Consider the following 20,886-nt stretch of genomic DNA (forward strand, 5'->3'; position numbering starts at 1 on the left):
CGTGTATATATTTCGATCACAGCATCGCGGATTAACTGCTAGAACTGTACATGTACCTGTGTCACTTCTGCAAAAAATGGAGGACCGATCCTGCCGTTTGTGGTAATATATGTTTAAATACATAAATAACTATTATTCAGGCCATGTAAATACATGAATATGTGAGTAAATCACATAATACCTAAATATATGACGTAAATGCCACTTATCAATGCATTTTGACATCCATTTGTTCCAGTATTTATTTTTGTCTTTTATTTTGTCGCATATTTTGTCGTGTACTTCGTTGTGCTTTTTGTCATATATTTTGTGATTTATTTCGGAATTTATTTTTAGGTTATTGTATTACATATTTTGTCACTTTGTTTTGGAGTGATATCAAGACGCAGATTTTGAATTTATTTTGTCACATATTGGGTCGCGCATTTTGTCGCATATTTTTTCATTTTTTTTGTCGCGTATTTTGTGTATCTTGTGTATTTTTTATTTTGCAATTTAATTTTAGCTTATTCTGTTATATATTTTTTTTTTCTTGTCATGGATTTTTTGTGATTTATTTCATAATTTATTTTTAGTTTATTGTGTTACATACTTTGTCAAGTAATTTGTCACTTTATTTTGTAGTGTTATCTCCACGCAGATTTTGAATTTATTTTGTTACGTATTTGGTCGCGCATTTTGTCGCATATTTTGTCATTTTTTTGTCGTGTATTTCGTGTGTATTTTGTGATTACTTCGTACTTTTTTTTTTAGCTTATTGTGTTACATATTTTGTCAAGTATTTCGTCACTTTATTCTGTTGTGTTGTCACGACGCAGATTTTGAATTTATTTTGTCACATATTGGGTCGCAGAATTTGTCGCATATTTTGCCATTTTTTTCGCATATTTTGTGTATCTTGTCATGGATTTTTTGTGATTTATTTCGTAATTTATTTTTAGCTTATTGTATTACATATTCTGTCACTTTGTTATGGAGTGATATCAAGACGCAGATTTTGAATTTATTTTGTCACATATTTGGTCGTGCATTTTGTCGCGTATTTTGTGTATCTTGTTGTGTATTTTTTTATTTATTTTGCAATTTATTTTTAGTCTATTGTGTTACATACTTTGTCAAGTATTTTGTCACTTTATTTTTGTAGTGTTATCACCATGCAGATTTTGAATTTATTATGTCACATATTTGGTCGCGGATTTTGTCATGTTTTTGTCACTTATTTTGTGAATGTTGTCATGTATTTATTTTTTTGTGTATTTTGTGATTTATTCGTAATTATTTTTAGCTTATTGTGCTACACATTTTTTCAAGTATTTCGTCACTTTTTTTTTGTAGTGTTATCACGACGCAGATTTTGAATTTATTTTGTCACATATTGGGTCGCGGAATTTGTCGCATATTTTGCCTTTTTTTCCGCATATTGTGTGTATCCTGTCATGGATTTTTTTGTGATTTATTTCGTAATTTATTTTTAGTTTATTGTGTTACATACTTTGTCAAGTATTTTGTCACTTTATTTTTGTAGTGTTATCACCACGCAGATTTTAAATTTATTTTGTCACGTATTTGTTGTTTGTATTTTGTCATGTATTTCGTCTTGTAATTTGTCACGTATTTTGATGTGTAATTTGTTATATTTCACATATTTTGTTACTTATTTTGTCGTGTATTTTGTCATTAATTTCGAAAAGTATTGTGTTGCTTTTTTTTCGCTTAATTTGTCATTGGTTTTGTCGTGAATTTTGTTGTGTACTTTGTCGTGTATTCTGTTTCGCGTTTTGTAGCGCATTTGGTCGCATATTTTCCCCGCGTATTTTGGCATCTAATTCGTCATTTATTTTCTTATGTATTTCGTCGTCTAGTTTCTCAAGTAGTTTGTCATTTCTTGTGTCATAATTTCTGCCAAGTACTTTGTCATGTTTTCCAGCATGTATTTTGTTGCGTAGCGTATTTTTTTCCGCATATTTAATCGTGAAAAACTCAGTCCGTTTGATGACGCCCCCTTTACTTGGATAACATTTTGTTGAGAGAAAATACACAACAAAATAAGTACCGAATGAAATACATTTTTAATGTACGTTTTAATTCCATATATTTCATATATTTATGTATTATGCAATTTATTGATGTGTTCATTTATTTTTATGGCATTTATTTATTTCTACATACAGCAGGATTGGTCCTCCATTCAAATGCAGGCGGAACAGGCTGCTACATTTAGTGCTTTCCTTTCAAACTGGTCCTTTTATACCGGGGGAGGGTGCTACAGTGTGGACAAGCCTGGGAAACCGGACTACTGTATATAAAAGTGTTCTATTTTTTGCAAACGTGGAGAAAGTACTACGTTTATTGAAATGGTTACGGAAACAGACACGCAAATACACGCACACTGGCACATAGAGGAACACCTGACCTGGAATTTTCTCTTTGAAAAAGGGGGGAACAGGAATGTATAAGGAAATGACCTTGTTTTGTAGTTGAAATCGATTTTTTTTATACTTAGGCAAAACTACAGACCAGAAATGATCATAGATGACCACAGTGCATCTAAAAAAAATGCCCATTGGAAATCTTCTTTAACCGTTGAAAAAAGCGTCAAATTTTTTGGTCCTGAAGAACCCCTACAAACACGCATAATCCAGCAAAGGAAATTGTGCCCAGCACACAACAAAATACATCAAATATACTAAAATCAGTGTGCAAATTTTTCATTACTAGTGCTACAGCTCAACCTCATAAAAGACGTTATCTATGAAGAGACCATGGGCAAGAAAAAACACAAATAAACAAAAAAAAAAATAGACATGTAACAAAGTGCACACTGTGAAATAGATTGAATACAGGCTCTTGTGTCCTCTATTTAATTTGTTTAGCGAATTTCTTTTGAAAAGACATGAAAGCCAGCAAGAAAATACAGCAAATGGGAGACTGTGGAAAATGATCTCGCAACATTTAAGAGCCAATAAGGTGCTGGTAAAGCTAACACGTCTGCACTTATGGGAGGTTTAAAGAAGACTTTGTGTCATTTAAGAAGAGACAGGGAGTGTCATTAAAAAGGTCTATGCAGCTATGTGGAGACTGTGGAGAATAATACGTATGTTGGGTAGGGTTACTTTAACTGGATTACTTTCAATGACTTTTGGATGACTCCAATACCAAATATGCTAATAAAAGACAAAAGATACTAAATACGAATAAAATGACTACATTTTGTGCAGGCTTGGGGAGTAACGGAACACATGGAACGGCAAAAATGATATTGGCAAGCTGTTTGGATTTATTTTCATTTCGTTTCTGTCGCATTTTATGTTCGTTTTGCAGGAGATCAAAGCTAGGAGAGAAAGCTTATCACGTGTTGTGAGTCATCATTTTATTCATATTTAGTTCCTTTTGTCTTTTATTAGCATATTTTCTATTGGAGTAATCCAAAAGTAATTGAAAGTAATCCAGTTAAAGTAACCCTACCCAACCCTGCGTATGTCTTGAGGGTTCTCTCTTAATAGGCTTGTTACAGATTTTTAAAGAAGACCCGCAGCAATGTGGATGATATGGAATATTTCAAGTAACTACACACTCCGGTGTCCTTTATTTAATTTATTTTGGTGACTTATTTTGAAAGGAAACTAAAACAAGCAAGAAAAAACAGCAAAGAGGAGACTGCGGAGTGTGATGCTACAACATTTAGAGCTAATAAGGTGCCCCCTAAGCTAACACGTCTGCACTTACGAGAGCCTCAAAGAGGACTTTGTATCATTTGAGAAGAGACATGGAGTGTGGTTAAAAAGGACTATGCAGCTATGTGGAGACTGTGGAGTGTAATACTTACTTGAGGGTTTTTTTTGCCCGTTCTCTCGTAATATGCTTGTTACAGATTTTTTTAAAAAGACCTTGAGCAATGTGGACGATATAAGTCTTATAGTTACCGTAAATTCCGGACTATAAGCCGCTACTTTTTTCCCAAATTTTCAACCCTGCGGCTTATTCAGTGATGCGGCCAATTTATGTCATTTTTTTAAGGGCCGCCAGCGGCGCTCGAGTATGTAAGGTAAGATTTAGACCGGTGGAATATATGCGCCGAGGAAGATCCCAACTTCTGAGCGTAGACATACCCTCATCGTGCAAATTGCACAAAATAAGGCTCATGACGCAGCTTTCAGATTAAAAGCAAACGGGCATATTGCTGGGGTGTATTAAAGTAAGGGAGCGTGGGACGACGTCATCATGATAAAGTTTCTTCCCGACATTGAAGAACATAACTTAAATGTCATTAACAAGGAAGAAGAAGCGAATGGTCTGCCGTGACACTAACTAATACGGCATTAATTTCCTTACCAGATTAATTTGGAGGTATGCGAGCGTGTTGTTAGTAGCGTGAAGCTACCTCCCAAAGGCACGGTTTAGGATGAAAGTTATATTATTATTATTAAAGCTTTGAAAACTCTCTCGATGTACCGCCATTCTTTGTAAATATGTGTAATATGTATTTGCAACTGTATATTTTTGTGATGTATTTTTTTTTTATTTATTTGAGACATTTATTCTGCACGAGCAAATTAAAAAAGAGGGGCGGAGCAAACGCGGGCTGATGTGAAAGTGGGGACCGGTAAAGGTGAGTTTTTGTGGACACGGCGGACAATAATGGATATATATTTTTCCCACCTTTACCTTTGGAAATATACACTTTTTTCCCTTGGATTACTATCAACGGGCACTCAGAATCTGCAGGTCTGCAACAAATTTTAAGTACCTATATCATGTTACGTTCATTTTGGCGGCTGTGATTGTTGGACTGTGTGCTTCAATGGAGGACATTTAGTTTCAATCGCGGGAAGTTTGGCTTGGATTAATTTCGTGTTTTTTTTATGTGGGTGCATGCGGCTTATATACAGGTGCGGCTTGTGTATGGACATAATCGGTTTTCCCCTTAAAATGTGATGGGTGCGGCTTATAACCAGGTGCGCTCTATAGTCCGGAATTTACGGTAATTTGTTTTAGTGACTTACTTTGAAAGGAGACTAACACCAGTAAAAAATACAGCAAAGTGGAGACTGCGGAGCACGATGCTATAACATTCAGAGCTAATATGGAACAGGTCAGCTCACATGTCTGCACTTATGGGATGCTTAAAGGGGACTTATTTCATTTGAGAAGAGACTGGGCGTTTCGTAAAAGGGACTATGGAGCTAAGTGGAGATTGTGGAGTTGAAAACGAAGGTCTTGAGGTTTTTGTCAGTTCTCTACCTGTTGTGAGAAAATAACAGACGTGCAGCAATGCGGACACCATGGAATATATTGTAAAAGCTTTGGTGCCCTCTATTTAATTTGTCTTGGCCATTTATTTTGAAAGAAGACTAAAGCAAGCAAGAAAATACAGCTAAGTGGAGACTGCGGAGTTTGATGATACAACATTTAGAGCCAATAAGGTACTGTTAAGCTAACATGCCTGTATGTAGAGGAGACTTTAAATTCGAGAAGGGAGTATTATACTGCACTGTCCAGCTATTTTATTTAATGTTCTGTATTTTATTCCAAACTTATGGAAGTTATAACTTCAAAATATTTTGTTTATATTACTATATTTTTAATTGGTTGTTGTATTTTATCATTTCTAATGTCAGAAATTGAATATTGATGGTCACCCTTAAAGAAACTGTGCTCATTTTCTGAGGGAGCTGTGCAACGGAAAAGAGAATACGTGAAGCAAACGTTGCATTGCAGGTCCTGACCTCAGGTTTTCACCGGGATTTCTGCAAGATACGTAGTTCACCAGTTTTCCCTTTAAAGTGGACGTCGCATACATTCTTTGCTTCCTCGTTCGGGGGAGGAGCGTCACCCAAAGTCCTTTCCAGCATTCGGATCCCTAGAAAGGTCGAGCTGGCCCCGTCCACTCTCGTCACGGGAGGTCCATCTCCAGAGGGTTTCTTTTTTCAGTTATGTCTGGAACGGATACGTTCTCTTATCCGAAAAGGCCCGCGTTCCCTCTCGGGTTGAGTTTTAAGAAGTGACGGATCATTGACGGTACTGCTAATAAATGTCTTCATTTCGGTTCTCGGCCCTTCAGTCCGGGCCTAGGTACTCTGCGTTCTCAGCTGCGGGCAAGTGTCCGTTGATGCGGGCCTTGAAGGAAGGCATGAAGCTCTGCTGGTAGTCCGGGTTGTCTATGCTGTTCTGCTGCTTGTACTTGTGGACGGCGCCGTTGGAGCGGGGCAGGAACTCGTTGAGGTACTCGGGTCCGTTCTTGAAGCAGTTGAGGTACTCGGACTCGTCGGCTTCGTCCGAGGAGATGGTGGGGAGGAGGGAGCGCGTGGGGCCCGGGTTCTGGTACACGGGGTTCATCATATCTGATGCCGTGTTCTGGTTCATGTAGTCTGCGAAAAATAGTTAGAACTTTGAATTATTTGAAGGGAACAACTCGCTCCTTCGCACTTTGGTTATTGCTGGTTTTTATATGAATTGATTTTGTCTTTATTATCATAACATCTTTGTATTATGTATTGTGCTCAGCAGGGACAGAATAGGGAATGCAGTCTGTGTTGGGTAGGTAAGGCTGTTTGTATGCTCAACCCTGATAGGCTGGTGTATAGTGTCAGTCAAACAGTGGGCAGGCCTTGCCTCCATTAATGGACAGCAAAGCATACCGACTGCTAACTTTTAGCAACTTGTTACATTGGAAATAAATAATTACGTCAATAAGACTATCGTGATAGACAGAAGAGCGCAACAAAATGAGGATCATCAGCGGGTGCTTCGTGGATTATTAGTGGGTTCCAGAAGCGACTCGGCGGCGCCTGAATGTCTATGCATTAGGTAAAACTAAGTTGAGAAGGGAGTTCTACTTCTACTGGCAATGGACTCTGGCGCTTCATCACTCTTTCTGCTGCTGGACCTTAGTGCTGCCTTTGACACTGTGGACCATAATATCTTACTAGACCAGATGGAAAAATGGATGAGTCTCTCAGGAACCGTCCTCTTATGGTTCAGATCCAACCTCTCAGATAGGATGCACTGTGTTAAATATGGTGAAATGACATCTGAGCCCTTTAGTGTTACCTGTGGTGTTCCGCAGGGTTCAGTACTTGGCCCCCTTCTTTTCAGCATTTACATGCTTCCATTAGGTGATATTATTCGCAAGTATAATATCAGTTTGTATTACTACGCAGATGAAACTCAACTATATCTTCCGATTGAAGAATCGGCCACACTAAACTGTGGAAATTTGGAGACCTGCCTCACTGAGAGAAAAGAATGGATGTCACTCAACTTTTTGCGCCTCAACTCTGGAAAGACCGAAATGGTAGTTACTGGTCCATCTAAATGCCGTGACTTGTTCTCAAAAACGTCCCTGAACATTGACAAATGTAATATCACCCAGAGTGACTCGGTCAAAAATTTAGGTGTCATATTTGACACCAAACTGTCCTTTCAAACACACGTTTAGCATATTACTAGAACAGCTTTTTTCCATCTTCGCTCCCTGTTAGCTTAAGATGTGATTTCAAGGTTCTGTTGGTAGTATACAAAATCATGCAAGGACTTGACGAGAGACGAGGACGAGAGAAAAGCCCAAATATGGTTAGATGTTTGGTGTGAAACATGCTCTGTATATGAGGTCGTGTGTAAGGAATAGATGTGAATGGCGAAAGATAGTTAAGAAAGACTGAAATCACTGCATATGATGTGGAGGGGGTAAACCAGTGTATGCCGTCGGACATCTCTCTTTGTGAAGGCTTGCATGGCACAGCAACTCACCCCTTGTTGTGTTGTGGGCTTGATGTTCCGTGTTAGGTTGGGAAGAGCGAAGGGGAATAAATGTTTGGTGAATGTGTGTTCTTGACTCTAGTCACCTCCCAATAGGGGGATATGGCTTCGGTACATAGATAGTTTTTGTCTTACACATTTTATATAAGTTAATCATTATTTAACCAACGTCTTATTTACATTCATTTACAATCATATTTTATATTGGCGTTTGTTCTTCTTTTATTACCACAATGACCAAAAGGGTAGCAACTATTTGAATAGAGGTAAAATGATGTGAGCCACGTCAATAAGACCTTTTTGTCAAGGTCCACCCTCCTGCAATACTCCTTTTAACCACTGTGTGTCACTGTAGGCTGCCACATCTACCAAAGGCATTAAAAGCCCAGCACCCGAGTGCCATGTCTGAATTAAGGACACTCACCTGGAGCAGGCAGGAATGCGTCATCTAATAGTTTATCGGTAGGATCAGGAATGTAACGAAGAACCATGCTTCCATCCCTGCTGGGTAATCCACTCTGTAAACACAAAATCACGGTTTCATAATTTCATTTTAAAAACAATAAGCTACATTGTTTACAACAAAGTGAATCTGGCACTCCTGGAGAAACGTGCACTAAAGATTTAAAATCTAAAAAAAGCTTGTGGCCCGGGCGAGGGGGAGCCCTTAAAGCAGGGATCTCTGCAACTAATTTCAAATTTCGAGCTACTTTTAGTTACTTTTTACTAAAAGCACCTACCTGGATTTGCGTTTCTAAAATAACAACTTGCACAACTTACTTTGGTGTTACTATGTTGATTATTGAAGTCAGAAAGGACAAAAAAGAGAAAGGGAAATAAAAGAAAAAATGAAAGAGAAATAAAGAAAGAATAAGAAAGAGAGTAAGAAAGAGAGTAAGAATAAGAATAAGAAAGAAAGAGAGTAAGAGAGTAAGAAAGAGACAAAGAAAAAGAAAGAAAGAGAAAGAAAGAGAGAAAGAAGGAAAGAAAAAAGAGAAAGCGTAAGAAAAAAGAAAAAGGCTGACAGAACAAGAAAATCAAGAGGAAGAAACAGAGAAAAACAATATATAGATATAATATTTAAAAAAAAGGGAGAGAAAGCAAGGGAAAAAGAAAGGGAGAAAGAAAGAAAGGAAGAAATAGGGTAAGAGAGGAGGTAAAGAAAGAGAGAGACAGAGAAAGTGAAAGACAAAGAGAAAAAGAATGAGAGAAAGAAAAAAAGAGGGTAAGAAAGATGAGAAAATAAATGTGAAAGAAAAATGAGAAAAATAAAAAATGGAAGAAATAAGAGAAAGAGAGAGAGAAGAGGAGAATGAGAGGGAAAGAAAGGAGAAAGAGAGAGAAAACAAAAGAGAGCGAGAAATAAAGAGAAAACAACACAGAGGTATAAAGTGACGTTAAATTGACTCAGTCGACCACTAAAAATAAACTTTTACTAGAAAATCACAATGACCCAGCACTGGTAAGTTATTTTTAGAACAGGTCCGGGGGCACCTCAGCTGTCCACAGGGGGCACCACGTTGGTGAGATAGATAGAGAGATAGATAGAGAGTTAGAGAGATAGAGAGTTAGATAAGACAGATAAGATAGATAGAGAGATAAAGATAGAGAGATAGATGGAGAGCTAGAGAGATAGATGGAGAGCTAGATAGATAGATAGCTAGATAGATAGATAGAGAGTTAGATAGATAGAGAGATAGATACAGCAACATCTCGTGGTCAAATAATACACACCGTCTGCTGTGGTAGCGAGAGCCAGCAATGTTCTGCCCAACTGGGTAGAGGGCAGCCAATGACTTTTTGGGATGTGTTGATGACAATAGAAGCCACTTGTTTTTTTGCTACAGTGAAAACACTGTGGCTTATTCTTTTATTTTTTTCATGGCTGCACAGGGGAAAACAGCGAGCTGCTCTTTTCCACAATGCATGTGCTCTAAATACAAAATACTGCGGTGACGTCTGGAAACATTTATGACGCCCTTCGGGAGAAATTAGTCAATGCTGTTCCCAATATTATTCATATAATACATAATAGGAGCAAAATGGAAGGTTTGACAGTACTTTATTCAAAATTTACACGGAAAAGAGATAGATATTTGAACTTTTTCACCCACTAATCAAGTCCTCAAATTATATTTCGGAATTGAACAGAAGTGGAGGGTATCCATCAAAAATGCTACACTTGTCTTTCCGATCAATCGGTGTCAATGTCAGGTCGCTGAAGTTTCCTTTAATCTCCGAGGAACCATAACAATGGAATTCAATTTGATCCATTACCGCAGAAACCACCAATGACGATGACCAAAATACGTGTCTGTGTTGCAATCTGGCACTATCTCCACAGTATGGTTGCCCCAGCGCTGTTGTCTAGAATGCTAAAACTCATATTTCACATGACTCAGCCCTCATGTACGTATTGGAAAATGTATGTTTTTTTATTTGAAAAAAAAAAACTCTTACCAGTAATCCATTTCTGCCATTGCACGTCCCGATGCTGCTGTTCAGGCTCTATTCGGAAAAGCAAAGTGTCGGTTAATGACACATTTTCCATTTGAGCCACTCTTTTTTTTTAAATTTTTTTTTTTGCAGCCAGAGTAGAGGTAAGATCTAGGGCCCGGGCCCAAACCTGACTGGAAATTCAAGCCGGGTTCGGGCTTGAAATGTCAATCATTATGGTCGGGCTTCTCTCTCGTCATTTCTTACGTGAAGGATTAACACATGCACTTACTTTTAGTCAAATAGTTGTTAAGATAAAGAAAATGCTTACAAAACATTTTAAAATCAGTTTAACTCAAAATCACTAAATCCAAAGAAATGTTCTTCCTCTGTTTGGGTAAAAGACGCGCGGCTTAATCCTTCCGCTTCCCTCATGGCAGATGCCATTTTTTGCTTCCTGTCATGTCATGTAATGTCATGACATCATTATTTGTATAGCCCTTTATCACAAGGTGTCTCAAAGGGCTGCACAGATTATTGCAAACTACAGACTACTATGATACCATCCCCTGATCTAAAACCTACTTGAGGGCAAGGAAAAACTCAAAAACCTCAACATGAGGAAAATGAAGAAACCTTGCACATAGCTTTACAAACTCTCTGCTTTTTGGCCAAATCTTTCACTATTTGCATCTTGTAATCTGCAGAATTTGATTTCCTTTTTGGTTGCATTTTGTTGAGTTTCACTTTTGTTCACTGCACGTCGCCGAGATGCGCACTTAAGCGCCAAACCGTTCATTTAGGCTAAAGGTGGCGAACGTGTGGCTCTAGAGCCGCATGCGGCTCTTTGCCTTATCATATTTTCTATATACTGTGGCTCTTTGCCTTGTTTCATGTTTAGTTTCTTTGTGTGTGTATTGAGGATGGACACTTTCCTTGAAATCAACACAAGAACAATACTTGTTGTATTGTAAGGAGAAGAGTGTGTTATGGGAAATAATATGTTTTTAATTGTGTCTGTCATAGCAGGTCAGTGCGTGGTGTGGCTCTTTGACTCTCACAGTTAAAAAATTCAGGTTTTAGTGTCAAACTTGTTCGCCACCCCTGATTTAGGCACTGCACTTGATTTAAGGGACCCGGCCCCAAGTAAAGCCCAAGCTGGGTAGTTCAGCCGAAACACACAGTTCACCGCTGAACTTCGCACATCTGGAGTTAAGCTTTGTTTTTACTTTGGCAGCAATTTAGCACCTCTGGTTTATTTCAGGCTTGTTTATCAAATCAAGTTACCGTATTTTCCGCACTATAAGGCGCACCGGATTATAAGGTGCTACAATGGGAACATCAACAAAACAGTCAGATAGTTCAGTCAAACTTATTACCCCCTTAATATTCCCAAAGCTTGCAAAGGAGCAAATACGTATCTCAGACATGTACGGAAACGGTGTCTGTACTATGTCACCAATCGCTCAAATGCATCGTTCCAAATATCATTCGGAAGGTTAAAGTCTTGGGATTCAAGAGATTCCAAACATTTCTTAGTTTCCATTTTATTTTTTGCTGGCAACTGTAAGAATTTTATTGTGCAGGGAAACTGGGTTCTTTACTGTGCATATGACAATAAACACTTTGGATTGAATTTAGTTTAAAAATAGACTCATCACAGAAACGTCAAGATCGTTCTAAAACAAGATACCGGGAAAATATAAAGCCGCATAGCTCACTTAAGTTCTCTTGCAGCCATCACATTCAATAATGATACGTAAACATGGTCTTCTTACAACCGTGTAGTAAATCCAGGAGAGTAAAATATTTACAAATACAGAATAGTAAAAAATGTTTTCTCTATGCCGTAGTGCAACCCAACGCGCGATTCACATTTATCTTTTTCGGCCAATTGCAGGCTTTGTTTCGCCCCTTTAGCCTATGCGAGCCTGTAAATGATCAAAAGGATCCGCCCCCTTTACCTCCGAATAACTTTAGCCAATAGTGACTGATTCAAATGATGATTGACACATTGGTTAGGAAATGAAACGCCGGTATATAGATCCCAGCATACGCCGCAGACTACTTCGCCTTCGGGGGAAAATCTAGTCGGCTGCTGCTTGCCTTAGTTGCAAGACTTTGCGACTTAATATTGATCCATATATAAGGCGCACTGTATTATAAGGCGCATGGTCAGCTTTTGAAAATAAATAAAGGCTTTTAGGTGCGCCTTATAGTGCGGAAAATACGGTAATCCGTCGGGTTCGGGTTTATATATCCGCGACTCGGGTCGGGTCGGGCTGAATTTTTCAGGCCAAATCTTACTTCTAAGCCAGAGCGACCGCACGACTTTCGCGGGCGGCGTGAGAAGCATCCTATAATCTTCCCCGACAAGCGATGTCACATCTGTCACCGGGGCGAAGGAAGCAATTACTTTTAACAAGGAGCGCAAATTAAAACACGGCCACGGAGCAAAGAGCGTGGAAAACACATTTCGTGACCCTCCCCCGATCTATGTTGCCATATTGGAAAAACAGAGCGTCTGCAAAGGTTATTACATTTGATGCTCCCAGGTAAAGTAGCCAGATTGACACAAGGCCAACGATGAAGCCGAAGGAGGAAGAAATCCACCTGGGAGGAAACGTGGGAGAAGGGAGGATAAGACGGCCTACTCGTTTCTGATGCACTCGAGGAGGGAATGGATATTACAGAAATAAGGCCGAAACTATAAACTCTAGTCAACGACACGCCTTATAATCGATTCAATCATCAATCATGAGTTGGAGTGAGACACTTCATGCCAGCTGAGTTTTAGTTCACTGTCAGGACCACTTTATGGTTCTAATGATGCGGGAAATGGTTTAGGGAAGGCTCATTTTGGGTTCCAAATGCACAAAAGCAAGGCACGCTTGGATGAATTTGATGTAGAATTTTGGGATAACAGATAGAGGAATTTTTCGTCAGCGTAAAAGGAAAGATCGGTCAACTTTCAAATTGTCTTGTATGGTAGAAGACAGGATATGTGGATAAAACATTTTTTTCACCCTCAATTTTATTATTTAAAAAAAAAAAAAATTTGTCCTTTGCTCATTTAAAGTATTTTATTACTTTAGTAAAAAAAAGGGTTTTTCCTATAAGTCTTAGTCATTTTTATTCAAGGAAATTGTTTTAAGAATAATGTTTATTTTTTAATTAAATAAGAAAGAAAATACATGAACTGAGCCCACAGATTCTTGATTTTTTTATTTAAATGAGAACAGATATATTTTTATAATTCAACAATTTAAAACATGTTTTTTTACTTAAATACGAAAAAATTAATAGGAGTAAATTATGTTCTCAGGGTTTTAATGAAATAAATATTTGTTTATACATATTGTTTAAGTATTATTTTAGTATTTTTCTTTGTTTAAGTCACATTTAAAACAAAACAAAAATAATTTGTCATTAGGAGAATATTTCTAATTGATAACTAAATTAAGAAACAAAGTTAAAACAATATTTTCATACAAATGTTTCTAATTTTAGTTAAAAAATAGCGAAGGTAATACTCAAATAACCTTAAAAATTGGAAATATTTTTATGATTTTATTATATTTATTATTCAAATTTTAAACTAATATGTAACTATACAAGAATATTGACCATTTAAAATTGTTAGTAAATAAAAATAAAACAAATTAAGAAAATAATGCAAAACAATATATACATAGAAAATCTCATTTTTTCTAGTAAGTTAGTTTTAAGCATAATTCATTAGTAGTATAAGAAAATGAATAAGTGAGAAAAAAAATATAAAATCAAATAAAGAAACAATACTGAAAACGAGCAGAACCTCAGCCATCCATCTGAGATAACTTTGCACAATTTGGGTAAAATTGTTCTACTTTTCTAGAATGGCAAATTGGTAAATAAAGGAAAATAAGACAAACAAATTCTTAAAATCATCCAAATAATATGCCAATTAATAAATAATATAAAAGGCAAAATACAATGAAGGAAAAAAAAACAAATATTTGAAGTTCAATTCTGATAAGTTTGTTCTGTTTTTAATATTGGACACCCGCAAAAGAAAAAAAGGAAAGAAAAGGCTTCAGAAAGGGCTTTAAGAACATGTTGGAATTTCTTATCTTAAGTTTGGGATTGCTCCCCTGTTCTCCTTGCAAGTTCCAAATTCATTGATGTTTTCTTTCTTATTTTGAGTGTCTCTTTAAACGGATCAAAGTAAAAAAAAAATCTCTAAATGTTGACTCGATAGAAAAATTGTGGCTCGATCAGGCTGTAGAAATCTTACGATAGAGTGTAGCAATGGCGTCTGAGATGTGCTCGGGCTGGTGAAGAAACCGTGTTCAGGCACCAGGTACTCGTCGGCATCCACGGCATCCTGCATGTCTTCGCCGCTCACCATGGTGCGGAAGAACCTGTTGTCGGGAGGGTTTTGAAGCTGCAAGCTCTGGTCTCCCTGCAAGAACAACCGTATTGAAACCAAATTGGCCTTAAAAATAGGACTTGGAATTAGGCAAGTGTTTTAAAGTAATACCTGAATGACGAGATAGCGGGGAGGATCCCGCGCCATTTTTGTAAACTCTGCTATTAGTTCCCGGAAACGTGGTCGACTATCGGCGTCAATCATCCAACCTGTACACACCATGAATATTAACACTTAGAAGAATTGTGTCTAAAATTGAGACTAATTTTTAAATATTAAATCCTAATCAAAACTGTACCAATTAATAAATACTTGGGATACATAAAATTTTTGGCACAGAATTTTCTTGTGGCAAAAATGACCAAAAGTGCATTTTCGGTTTCATCCAAAAGAAATAAATAAAACATAAATCAGGCTTCCAAAGAAATGATGTTGTGATGATTAAAGTCAGGCGAGCCATGTGAAGCCGGCATTCCGAGTGAATGCCGGCTTCACATGGTTATCCATCCATTCATCCATTACCTACACCGCTTATCCTCAGTAGGGTCGCGGGGTGTTGAACTGGTTGCCTGCCAGTCGCAGGGCACACAGAGACAGACAACTCACTCGCTCATTCACACCTAGGGACAATTTGGACCGACCAATTAACCTGAAACGCATGTTTTTGGAATGTGGCAGGAAACCAGAGTGCCCGGAGAAAACCCACGCAAGCACGGGGAGAACATGCAAACTCCACACAGGAGGTTCGACCTCACGACCTCAGAACTGTGCCGCACACGCGCTAACCACTGCACCGCCATTCTGCCCAAGATGATATTAACAAAATAAAATAGAACTTTATTAATACAAGGTTTCTACAGCTTAAGGCAAGTTAACTTTAAGATTGAAGACTTTTTTTAATGCATTTCGAAATCAAATTCAAGACAAGGTGGAAAAAAACACAATTAAAGCACACAGAACCCCCCAAAAAAACGTTTCTTGCACGTGCCTCGTACACACCACCTGGCATAGAGTTTAGCCATAGCGAAAAACATTAATCGGACAGCTACTTCTCATTAAATTTACATTTTCCCAAGGTCCAAAGTAAATGTCTCGCGCCAAATTTGCTATGTCTATTGTGGATAGACCTAAGACAAGTGTCTGCTCTGAAAGGCCCAACCGAAACCACATCACCGTTTTGATAGTTCCGTAATTGTGATCATGCGATGTTGCCAGGTAAGTAAATCGGTGAATTATAGAATCTAAAAAAAAGATTGATGTTTCCAAATCTTTTTAGTTCAAACATATTATGACATTTTTAAGACTTTCAAAAACTAGATCGAAGACATTTTAATGCCAATTGAGGCCTTATTTCTAAAATAATGAATTCAATGACTTTTAAGATGTTTCATGGATCTGCAAGAACTCTGTAATAGCACTTACCATGAAGGTGCTAACGGAAATGTAAGCGTGGTATTGGAGGAGTGAGGGAGCAGGATAAATATACAACACAAGCGCACCTGATCAGGTCTGTATGGCAGGACACACATGCGCTGACAAGCTAATGCTGGCGTTCTCAAGCACTTGGCCCTCTAGTGGTAGTGTCTGGAAATTCTTGTAACTTGGATTTTCTTTCACAGATTGGGTAAGACTTTTGTTTGAAAGATAATTTGTATCTCAAATTTCACTTACCATGGAGGTACTAACAGAAGTGTATGTGTGGTATTGGAGGAGTGAAGGAGCAGGATAAATACACAATTCAAGCGCACTGGATCAGATCTGTACGGCATGACACACATGTGCTGACTGTGACAAGCTAATGCTGGCGTTCTCAAGCACTTGACCCTCTAGTGGTAGTGTCTGGAAATTATCGTAACTTGGATTTTCTTTCATAGGTTGGATAAGGTTTTTGTTTGAAAGATATATTGTATCTCAAATTTCTCATAACTCAAGTAGCTCATAAATAAAGGGGCCATTGTATATAATTCTTATCCATCCATTCATTTCCAGCGCTGCTTATCCTCGCAGGGTGCTCGAACCCATCCCAGTGGGGAGGTGTCATCCTGAACTGGTTGCCAGCCAGACACAGGGCACACAGAGACAGACAACTCACTCGCTTATTCACACCTAGGAACAATTTGGACCGGCCATTTAGCCTGACATGCATGTTTTTCGAATGTGGGATAAAACCGGAGTGCCTGGAGCGCCTGGAGCTTTAATTGAACCCTGGACCTCTGCACCTAACCACCCTACAGTATATGGTTCTTAATTTGAGGAAATTAATTTATTAGTTATGGAACGGTTTAACCGCAAAATTCAAGGGAATCCCATTTATTAGTGTGTGATGTGCTTTTGTCAAATTTATCCACCTTTCCCCACTAAAACTTACATTTGACCATGATCATATAGACATCGATGGTGCAGATTGGGGGTTGGGGCAGACGCTCGCCTTTCTCCAGCACGCCGGCGATATCGCTGGCTGGAATTCCGTCATATGGTTTGGTGCCGAAAGTCATCAGCTCCCAGACGGTCACGCCTGCGGCGAGGGAAAAGAAGTCACTTGGATTCTCGCGTGCGACGCGGTCGTGGAAACGCGAGTGACAGGATGTGAGAGAAAAAGACCCGCGGCGTCCGAATGTTGACAAATGGGATGTGGGAGTTAGAGGGATTTATCTGGGGAACTGAGAAGAAGGGGGAAAGGCTGTTGTCCGTGCCAGGGCTTGCTGATGGCTTTGACAGAAAGGTATGATCAAGCCCTGAGGGGGTAGGAGAAGATTTGAAAGCATATGAGAAAGAAGGAAGCAGCCTTGTGATATGTTTCCATGACTCTGCAGTCAGCACAGGGTTGTTAGCAAGCTGGGAGATGTGTTTGTGTGGGTTGATGCGACATCGTCCAGCTGGGAGAGTTGCTGTTTGCTTATAGGGAGTATTATTTTTGTTTTTTTAAAGCAAAATGTTCTCCCGTCTCATGTTGTGTTCCTCAATACCGACAACATCCAAAGACAATATTCCCATTGCCTACTGTAGCACATCTGCAAAAGCTGTTTATGCATTCGGAAGTTGCACAAAAGTAACATGGGACCCACCGTAACTCCATACGTCGCTCTGGTGAGTGTACGTTCTGTTCAGTATCGACTCGAGGGCCATCCATTTAATAGGTACCTGAAAAATAGTAAATAAACATCTAAAACAGTAATCCTTGGCCATTTCAGTTTCACTTTGCATCCTCAGTGCATCGCAGATTTTGTTTCACGAATAAGGTTCCTCAGGTAAATACGTACTTCAAAGAATTATGGGGTCACTTTACAAGTGACTTTACCATACCTGTCAACCTGTCCGTTTTTGCCGTACGTTTATTTTGCATATTAAGACGTGAACGACGTACAAGAAAATATGTACGGAAAAACGTAAATTTGACAATTTTGGGTACAATCCGGTATACACCAACTATCACGAAACGGCAAGTCAAGTTGTGAGTTGTGTAGCGAAAGAAAGTCAGTCTCTTTTTAGAGAACCGGCTTTTTCTGCTCAACTCATTAAAGAGAGCCGGCTCTCTAAAGGCTCACTTGCTATGATGCATTATATTACAAATTATTATGTTGTATAAAGAAGTTAAGAAAAAAAGGATGTATAAAAGGAGAAAATGAAAAAAGACAGGTTTGTGGCTATCCCTTTAATCAGTATATTACCAAGAATAATTTAATGCAGAAAATGAATTAATAATTTGAATAAGAAAATGTATTATTCTACTTAACTCTATTTGCATGTATTTTTTCCTTCTACAGTGAACGTCCAAGCGACTTCATTTTTGAACTTCTTTTTATAATAAACATCATTCATGTCGAGCAACTCAGTGTCTGACAACAAAATTTTGATTAACAATATATATGATATAACGAAACATATGTACTACATAAATAAACACGTTTGAAAAAAATATATGGTGTAAGATTTTTCTGTATTTTGTAAGGGAAAATACGACAGTTTGTAAGGGCATGGAGCCGCGGAGGTTGACAGGTATGCTTTACATACAACACAATCAGAGAACTGCCTTCTTTTTCTGGGCACTTATTGAAACAATCCAAATGAACCAATTACGTGACAGGTGACAAAACAAATCATCTTGTAAACTAGGACATCCACTATATATGGATGGGTACAACTGTTGCATTTTTGCCATGGGCGGAGCAAAAAATAAGAAAACGTCCAAGACAAATCAACGTGTGCGGTAGCCTGCCCTTTAAGCGACTCAGGAAGTGATGTTAAGGGAGTGCAAACCAAGTGGGAGCAGATGGTGATAAGACACACAGAGTCCAAATGCATGTTTCATCCAGAAAAATCTCACATCTTTTGCCATACGAAGCATCATCCCTATGTACCGTATTTTCTGCACTATTAAATGCACCTAAAAGGCTTCTATTTTTTCAAAAGATGACCATGTGCCTTATAATACAGTGCACCTTATATATAGATCAATATTGAGTCGCAACAGGTCTCGCAACTACATTAAGCAGCCACCAAAAGTGGTATATATTTAGATACCGGCGTTTCCGTTCCTAACCAATGTGTCAATCATCATTTGAATCGGTCACTATTGGCTAAAGTTATTCGGAAGTAAAGGAGGCGGGTCCTTTTTAGCATTTACAGGCTCATATGGGCTAAAGCGCGATAAAACAAAGCCTGCAATTGGCCGAAAAAGATGTGAATCACATTAAGGTTTGTCTACGGCCTAGAGATAATAATTTTACTAGTCTGCATTTGTAAACGGGAATTATGGGGCTCAACAGAGAGCTAGCAACAAGCAACATCCATTGAGGCAGAGATGCTTTTTGGCAGATTTTTTTTAATTTGTCAGCATTAACGCGCGTTTTGGAGTACGTAAATATTTTATACAGTTGGATTTGCTAAACTCACGGATTTAAGGAGACCATGGTTGCGTATTATCAAATGTGATGTGATGGCTGTAAGACAACGTCTTTGGTGAGCTAACCCGGCTTTATAGTTTTCTGGTATCTCATTTTCAGACTGATCGTGATGTTTCTGGGACTAGTACATTTTTAAATGGCATGATGTACTTCAGTGAATGGGGACATCGTACAAACTCCTTGTCTGTACGTGTCTGAGACATGTATTTGCTTCTCAACGTTAAAGTTTGACTGGCCTATCTGACTGTTCGGTTGACGTTCCTACTGAAAAAGAGAAAAAAAATGGTGGTTTGGTCACTTTATAGTCTTCCTTGTGCTTTGTACGAATTGTTTTTTGTTGCGCTACACAAATGCTTCTCAATTATTTTCTGTCACGACCCCCCCTCATGAAAAAGAATACCTCTCTCTAAGACCCCCCTCAAATTAAGAGGCTGCAATACGTACTGTCTACACTTTACACTCTGTGCTATATGCAAAGCGGGCAGCACGGCGGCTCAGTGGTTAGTGCATGTGTGGCACAGTTATGAGGTCGTAAGATTGAACCTTCCTGAGTGGAGTTCTCCCTGTGCTTGCGTGGGTTCCCTCCGGGCACTCCGGTTTCCTCCCACATTCCAAAAACATGGTTGTCAGGTGAATTGGCCGGTCCAAATTGTCCCTAGGTGTGAATGAGCGAGTGAGTTGTCTGTCTCTGTGTGCCCTGCGACTGGCTGGCAACCAGTTTAGGTTGTCCCCATGCCCACTGCCGAAAGATAGCTGGGATGGGCTCCAGCACCCCTGCGATCCTAATGAGGATAAGCGGTACAGATAATGGATGGATGGATGGCTATACGCAAAGAATGCTCAGTGCAAATTCCTTCAACACAAATTCCACAATCTGCCATTAAGAGCACCACTGCCCTCTAATGAAGAAGAGGTGCAACTACACGTTAGTATAGGACAGTGAAATTAAACAAATCCCCAGAATAAAATGCACTGCCCCTGATGATGTTGCTTTATCAAATACATTTTTCCACAAAACGCGACTTAAACCCTGGGCTGCGACTTATTTATGTTTTGTCCTTCTTAATTATGGATTTTGGGCTGGCGGCATATACTCCGGAAAATACGGTACACATGTTTTTTTTCAAATGAATTTATACATGATCAGTAAATACAACAATAATTAACATCCATACCCGATAACTTTTAATACTTTTCAGATTACAGTCATTTTGATTGAAACGTCTTGCGATACCGGAGTGACTCATCCTTCTATAATTGCACTGAGAATCAGATAAAAGAGGGCTTTATCTGATTTCCCGTTTTTCTCAGAGCAACCAGGAACTATTTATATTCCTTGCGTAAGACTTAAGCCGAACACAAGAGAACAGTGCAAAA

General features: G+C 38.6%; 1 protein-coding gene across 1 annotated transcript in view; it reads right to left on the bottom strand.

The window, feature by feature from the left end:
• Positions 1-4,873: 4,873 nt before the first annotated feature.
• Positions 4,874-20,886, bottom strand: part of egfra (epidermal growth factor receptor a (erythroblastic leukemia viral (v-erb-b) oncogene homolog, avian)) — a 116,473-nt gene continuing 100,460 nt past the window's right edge. The window contains exons 22-28 of the mRNA XM_088348271.1: positions 17,671-17,746; positions 16,974-17,120; positions 14,717-14,814; positions 14,471-14,638; positions 10,219-10,266; positions 8,183-8,276; positions 4,874-6,368 (exon numbers count right to left, since the gene is read on the bottom strand). Coding sequence (XP_088204397.1) covers positions 6,058-6,368; positions 8,183-8,276; positions 10,219-10,266; positions 14,471-14,638; positions 14,717-14,814; positions 16,974-17,120; positions 17,671-17,746 — 942 coding nt within the window. The 3' untranslated portion in view covers positions 4,874-6,057. The remainder of the gene's footprint in view (positions 6,369-8,182; positions 8,277-10,218; positions 10,267-14,470; positions 14,639-14,716; positions 14,815-16,973; positions 17,121-17,670; positions 17,747-20,886) is intronic.

This window comes from Urocampus carinirostris, chromosome 1 (assembly GCF_059441175.1).
Source record: "Urocampus carinirostris isolate Australia breed hairy pipefish chromosome 1, RoL_Ucar_1.0, whole genome shotgun sequence".
Classification (NCBI taxonomy): domain Eukaryota; kingdom Metazoa; phylum Chordata; class Actinopteri; order Syngnathiformes; family Syngnathidae; genus Urocampus; species Urocampus carinirostris.